The sequence below is a fragment of the Echinops telfairi genome, unplaced genomic scaffold, assembly GCF_000313985.2.
Source record: "Echinops telfairi isolate 266 unplaced genomic scaffold, ASM31398v2 ScPeMD7_7400;HRSCAF=8409, whole genome shotgun sequence".
Classification (NCBI taxonomy): domain Eukaryota; kingdom Metazoa; phylum Chordata; class Mammalia; order Afrosoricida; family Tenrecidae; genus Echinops; species Echinops telfairi.
In genome coordinates, this window is record NW_022111300.1 from 7,334,135 (window position 1) to 7,341,343 (window position 7,209).

The 7,209-nt window shown below is 37.5% G+C and overlaps 2 protein-coding genes across 2 annotated transcripts in view; both read left to right on the top strand.

Moving 5' to 3' along the window:
• The window catches only part of LOC101644559 (stathmin-like), a 9,673-nt gene extending 6,166 nt beyond the window's left edge, over window positions 1-3,507 (top strand). Inside the window, exon 2 of the mRNA XM_030887317.1 lies at window positions 2,996-3,507. Within this exon, the coding sequence (XP_030743177.1) occupies window positions 2,996-3,507 (512 nt within the window). The remainder of the gene's footprint in view (window positions 1-2,995) is intronic.
• MIB1 (MIB E3 ubiquitin protein ligase 1) overlaps window positions 1-7,209 on the top strand; it is a 167,061-nt gene that overhangs the window by 12,901 nt on the left and 146,951 nt on the right. The gene's annotated exons all lie outside the window — the stretch shown is intronic.

A 7,209-nucleotide genomic window follows, 5' to 3' on the forward strand; every position in this document is an offset into this window, starting at 1 on the left:
TAGGTACCGGGGCAGGTGAAGTAAACATCTTCAAAGAACATTCTTTCTCGGGGATATCTGGTTTTCAGCGAGGGGAGGGGAGGCCGATGTGAGGGAGGCCCATGAGAGGTGAGTTCTGAGAACCAAGAAGGTGCCGGATTCAAAATGGAGTCCCTTGTGCCAAGACCAGGCACTTTGACACATATATTGAAACAATCTTATATGTACTCCTCACTTGATTAAATAAAGTAACTGCTTTTATTCCGTAAACTTCACACTTGTGCAGAAGTACTCCTACTTCTCTCTCACCAGAGGTATATGCTATGAGTATGTGCTGCTGCTGTTCTTTTTTTTTTAAAAATCATTTTATTGAGGCTTGTACAATTCTTATCACAATCTAGGCGTCCATCCATTGTGCCAAGCACATTTGTACATTTGTTGCCATCGTCATTCTTAAAATATTTGCTTTCTACTTGAGCCCTTGGCATCAGCTCCTCATTTTTTCCCCTGCCTCCCCACTGTTGCTGTTCTTTAGCTTTCTTTTCTCCCTATATTAAAAAAAAAGTTTTATTGACATATAATTCATATACCATGCATGTCATTGTATAATGTCATTAACTATTAATGACAACTATTAACTAAAATGTTCCCAAACATTTTATTCCTTGTACTCATTGCTACTAGCTCCCTATTTCCCTCCACCCTTCCATATTCTCAATAAGCCATTAATCCAGTTACTATCTGTATAGATTTACCTACCCTTCTCCTTAATTATCTCTCTGACATATTTCTGTATCTCCAAACTCATTGCCATTGAGGCAAAGCTGACTCATATCGACCCTCAAGGACAGGGTAGAAGTGCCAGAGACTGTAACTCTTTCCGGGAGTAAGAAGCCCTGCGTTTATCTTGCTTGGAGTGGCTAGTGGTTTTGAACTACTAACATTGCGGTTAGCAGCCCAACACCTAACTACTATACCACTCTGTAGTGGCTCCATTTTGTAGCAGTCATAACAATCTTTGTAGTTTCTTTTAAGTACGTAGTATTTAATAGATACAAAATATTTTACTAACTAGTTCCCCTCCTGATGCACCTCTAGGTCCTTCCCCTCCCAAATAAACTTAACTGGTGCTTTACTGGGAAGCATTATGGTAGAAGCTGTGGAGTGGGAATGGTTGAATTTAAATCCAAGTCCTGGAACGTTTAGGTAGCAGACTGTGAACCAATCATTTCACTACATTAATCTGTTTAACTAAAAAAGGAAGAGTTACTAACACCTACGTATTAGGGTTGTTTGGAAGATTTAGCTGATATCTTATTCATAGCAAATGCTTAATAAAAGTAGCTGTGATTACTTTATACAGTTTTATACTGTTGGATTATAGAGGCAGGCGATTACTAAAAGACAATTTGTGTTTTGCGCTGTTCCAAGTCTAGTAAGTAATGTGCTGGAAAACAATGACATGCCTTTGTGCAAATTTAGGACTAGAATATAATTTTAGTTTGTAAGGATAATCATTATTATATGAACATTTAAAATTGTAACCAGGTAAAATCATGTTTCCCCTATGAAAACATTTTTATTCCATTTAGTTTTCATGTTTTTACCAGTGAAGCTTCATCAAAATTTTGTTTTGTTTTTCCCAGATGAAATTCCTTGGCTTCAAAACAAAATCTTGAATCTAATATGAGTTCATTGAGAGGTGGTTTTTATTCCTTAAACTTACTGGCTTTTTGGTCTTATGCAGTTTTGATTTTATGTTATGTTAGCTAACATCGAATTGATTTTGAGTTATAGTGACTTCATATATTACGGAACTGTCACTGTGCTCCATAGGATTTTCAGTGGCTGTGGTCATTTGATAATCTACTGCCTTTTTCTGAGATGCCTGGGTGAATGAAAATTGCCAGCCTCACTGTAATAGCTGAGCTTGACCATTTGTGCCACTCAGGAACTCCTTCATGATACGAGAATGAATTCTTGGCTCATGTTTTGTTAAAGACAGTAGGGATGTATCATAACCCATGCCATTAAGAGAAAACTTATATTTCATTGGGAAGTATGTATCTGGTTTATATCAGTGATTGGTAGTTGTATTATGTGCATAATGCATAAAATTGTCAATATTTTCATAAAAGTTTTTAAAAATTAAGCTTTTTAAAAAATCTGTAGGTATAAAAGTGCAAAGGAATGGCTTTTCATTTCTAATGACATCTTCTGTAATTACAGTTGTCGCATCAGTTTACCTTTGCATATTTGGCTTTGGGAACACATTGCTGTTCAATTGATTCTGACTCATAGCAACCCCATGGGACAGAGGAGAATAGCGTTTCCAAGGCTGTAAATCTGTATGGAAACAGACTGCCACAGCTTTCTCCAGAGGAGCAGCTAGGGGGCTTGAAACCACTGCCTTTCAATTAGCAGCTGTATGCTTAGTCCATAGGTATGTAACTTCTTGACCTTGGGAAGGGAAACATCTGTATATAGAAATAGGTTGCGGGGAGTGGAGAGGAATGGGAAAAATGAGGAGCTGATGCCAGCGGATTGGGTGGAGAGCGGATGTTTTGAGAATGATGAGGGCAATGAATGTACAAATGTGCTTTACACAATTGATGTATGTGTGGATTGTGATAACAGTTGTATGAGCCCCTAATAAAACGATAAAAAAAGTTATGAGTTAAGTCAAACGTATTGTTACAAAATCATAGAAGCCTTTATTAAACAAAAATATCATTAAAAAGGGGAACCTATGTTTTTGCCGCCTTGGTAGTAGCTTAGAGTCTATAAAAATTATGACCTTTAAAAAAACCAAAAACTAAAAACAAACAAAAAAACCCCAAAACTAACGTTGAGGGTAGGGCTTTTCAATGGCAACAAATAAAACCTAAAGGTTTTTAACACTAATTGCTGCTTGCTGTTGGGCTAAAAGCTTGAACCTGAGAAACAATAGGAGGTGAACATTATTGGCTAACATTAGCTTGGGCGTTTTGTTTTCCACCATCGCAGACAAAGCAAGGGGTTTTCCTTCCCAGTGGATTGTATAACGTACACTGCCAGTCTCTTTGTCTTCTGTTCCCCATGGCTTCTTCTGATACCCAGGTGAAAGAACTGGAGAAGCGGTCCTCTGGGCAGGCCTTTGAGCTGATACTCAGCCCCCGTTCAAAAGAGGCTGTCCCAGAATTCCCTCTTTCTCCTCCAAAGAAGAAAGACCTTTCCCTGGAGGAAATTCAGAAGAAATTAGAAGCTGCAGAAGAAAGACGCAAGTCCCATGAAGCGGAGGTCTTGCAGCGGCTGACTGAGAAGTGGCAGCATGAGAAGGAGGCGCTGCAGAAAGCAATAGAGGAGAACAACAACTTCTATAAGATGGCCGAGGAGAAGCTGACCCACAAAATAGAAGCCAGCAAAGAGAACCGAGAAGCACAAATGGCGGCCAAGCTGGAGCGCTTGCGAGAAAAGGACAAGCACGTGGAAGAAGTGCGGAAGAACAAGGATTCCAAAGACCCCGCTGATGAGACTGAAGCCGACTAGCTTGTTCTGAGAACTGACTTTCTCCCCTCCCCTTCCTGGATATCCAAAGACTACTGGCCAGAGTCTTTTTATTATTATTATTATTATTTCCCTCCTGACAAATACTCTAGCCAATGTAGGACTTACATAGGTCGATCCAGACCATCTGATGTTTTAGGGGGTAAAAGGGAGAAACGAAAAGCGTTTTACTCCTATTCCTAAAGTGTTGGAGTGTTTCTAATGTAGCTATATTTCTTGTTGCGTCTTTTCTACTCCAGTGCACACAGTGTACTGAGTGAATGGCTAGTACTGTAGTGGCCCCGTAGAAACATGTTCGTGAAAAGAGTATGTAGTGGCTTCTCTCAAAACTGCTAGATGATGAATATCTGTTTGCTTTTAAGTCCCAGTTCTGTCCCGATTTTACCAGATGCTACTGTACTTGAATGCTTAATAAAACTGTACAGTGCTGCTGTGGCAGTGGAAAAAAATCATTAAAAAAAGAGAAAAGAATCTGAAACCACGTGAATGAACTCTTCATACTTGGTTACATTAAAATTGATTGGCCTATATTGAAAAAAAAAAGAGGGTGTTTAACACTCCTGAAGTCGAGTAGAAGTCATTTGTTTCTGCAAGTGCATGTCATGAGAATAGAACATGAATACATATTATTTAGCAGTATTCTGATGCACTTTTCAGCAGTTACTTCACTTAGATCTCATAAGAATTTCATGAGGAGCAGATATTAAAATTATCACCATTTCATTCATAAAGAACAGGCCTATAAGATTTAAAAAATCACTCCAGTAATAATATTCCTACCAGGAATAATTGTGCCTGTACTTCTATAAATGCACACTTATAATTTATATACATCTACAATTATACTAAATTATTAGTACATTAATTAAAAAATGTAAGAATATAGGAAAATTAAAGCTTTGCTTCTCATTAAGATATACCGTTTTTTGTCTTTTAAATGAGAGCAATAGGTTTATTTTATTTGACCTTTTGGTTTATATGGTCAGATCAGATTTATAAGTGAAACCTGCTTCTAAGTTGAGTTTATTTCTAGTCTTGATTTTGTTTTTGGCTGTAGGCTTCACGCACTATTTAGCTATCGTGTCTGGGGAATATGGTTGTGATGATCAAGCAAATTCCTCAGGTGAAAGTAGAAACACTGCAGTTTTTTCGTGTATTCAGAGATTAGCTTAAGTATAGTGAACAGGTTTTTGTGAAGTAATCTAGTACCTACATTACCTTGAAAACTTAGATTCTGGGAAAAATAGGTTCTGAATTCTGATCAACTGGATTACAAACGAATTTGTAGAATACAACTAAGATAACAAACCCCACATCTGTTACATCAATTGGAATGAATAGTGACCAGAGTGGTCAATAGAACTCCTGAAGGCTTCAGAGATGATAAATCTTAATGAGCAGAGAGCCTCTTGTAGTTAGCAGCCCAACACTTACCCACCGTATCACCAGGGTCCTTCAAAAGGTAAAAACCAAAAACCAGTCACTGTCATCAAGTCACTTCTGATTTGAAGTGCCCCTCCAGGACGGGGTAGAACTGCCCATGTGGATTTCCAAGACTTAATTAACTCCTCACGGGAGTAGAAAGCCTCATCTTTGCTCCTGTGGAGCAGCTGGTGGTTTCTACTGCCAAGCTAGTGCTTAGCAGCCCAGTGCTTTACTGCCCCAGCAGGACTGCACAGCCAATTTAAGATGAAGTGGGTTTAAGTTAGTGCAGGAGATAAATGTCATTCATAATGAAAATGACAGGAAGTCCAGGCATTCATTTTTGCTTTGGAATATTTTTATCTTGGATTCAACCTCCAGTCCTAGCAACTCTATAAAACAATAGAACTGCCCTCTAGGGTTTCCAAGGTTGTAAATCTTTACCAAAGCCAGCTCATGCATGGAGCAGCTGGTGGGTTTTCACAACCCAAGTGATATTTTGATTAGCAGTTTAGTGCTTAACTACTGTGCTACCAAGCCTCCTTACACCAGTAAACTCTTGTAGATATTTCCTTTTATTAGAATTACTCTTAGTACACGCATGGTGTGAGTGTTTGGTTTTCTCATCAGAATGTTGATGAGAAACATCCTTTTACTGATGAGAAAACAGGCCATAAGAAATAAACTAACTTGCCCAAGATTTCAGTTAATTAATGGTGGGCATTCAAATCCTGGTCTGTCATTCTTTTATCTTTTTCGCATGAGCTGTAAGTCTTTGCTGTAAACTGATGATGGGCTAGGTCAAAGTACACAGATGTTCTCTATGCAAGGTAGTTGGATAGTAGATTTTTTACTGTTGATGTAATTGCAGAATATCAAATAATGAGATAGTGAGATTATTTTTCTGAGATTACTCTTCTGAACGTGTAATTATTCTTCTGAGAGACGTGGTTAAATAAACAACCTACCTCTTAAACCAGCTGTATGTGACTTCAGGCAAATTACGTACTTTTCTGAGCTTCAGTTTCTTAAAAAATGGGAATAGCAGTGTCTACCTTTTAGGATAGTTGGGAAGATTAAGAAAATGTACATAAGGTACTAAGCTGGATATGAACATACTACCCCAAAGCTACTGCCATTGAATCAATTTTGTCTTATTGTGACTATATATTATCTAATAAATAGTAACTAGTATTATTAATAGAGTCCCTGGGCGATGCAGATGGTTAAGGTGCTTGACTGCTAACCAAAAGGTTGGAGTCCATCCAGAGGCAGCATGGAAGAAAGGCTTGGCAGTCTGGTCATAAAAAATCAGCTCTTGAAAACTTTGTAGGCACAGTTCTACATATGGGGCCTTTGTGAGCCAATGAACTCAATGGCAGCTGACTTGGTAGAAATAATAACAGTCATGTTTTCATTAGCTTAGTGTTTCTCAAGAGTAAGGAATGTAGAATATATCAACCAGCTGGCAGGTCACAGAGGCCCTGCCCTCATTAGGAATTTTAATTAACATTTCAGATAATTACTAAATAAGTTTGTTGTTTCATGGTTCAAGGAGAGTAAGATGCCTATGCTAGTTGACTGACCCGCCTTAATTTCTGTAACGCTTATTGCAACTTTAGACTTGGGGTTAAAGTTGGAAGAATTCATAAATTAGAAAGAGTTCCTTGGCTGGTTGAATGACATCAACAACAATTCTGTGACAAAAAGTAAGCACATTTGAATAATGATTAGTGGTTCATTAATTACTTTGCCGTATTAAAATCTTTTCATTAGCACAAAATCTCACGATTAGCTAGGCACCGGGCTAGTTTTATGGTGGATATTTATTTATTTTTAATTTCAAAAGTTTTAAGATTCATTATCTAATATTTAAAATCTCCAAAAAGATATGAGTAATATAAAAACTATTTGTAAACCTGTCTAGAAACAGAACATTACTAACGTAGTTATAATTCTCTCTATTTGTCTCTCCTCTTTGCTCCTTTTGTAGTCATTACCTAGAAATTGTTTTAAATTATTCCTTTACATTTATGCTACATTTTTTAGATCACTAAATGCTATATAGTACTATATTTTGTATTTTATAATTTTTTACATGCTCAGCATTATGTTTGAAGGATTCATCCATGTTGAATTGTGTGTCTGTTGTATGTTCATTTTAAATTGTATGCCTTATGGTGGAGATCTGTATTAGTCTGGGTACTTTGGAGAAACAAATCCACGGCGACTCACGTATAAGAGAGTTTTATGTAAAGAAAA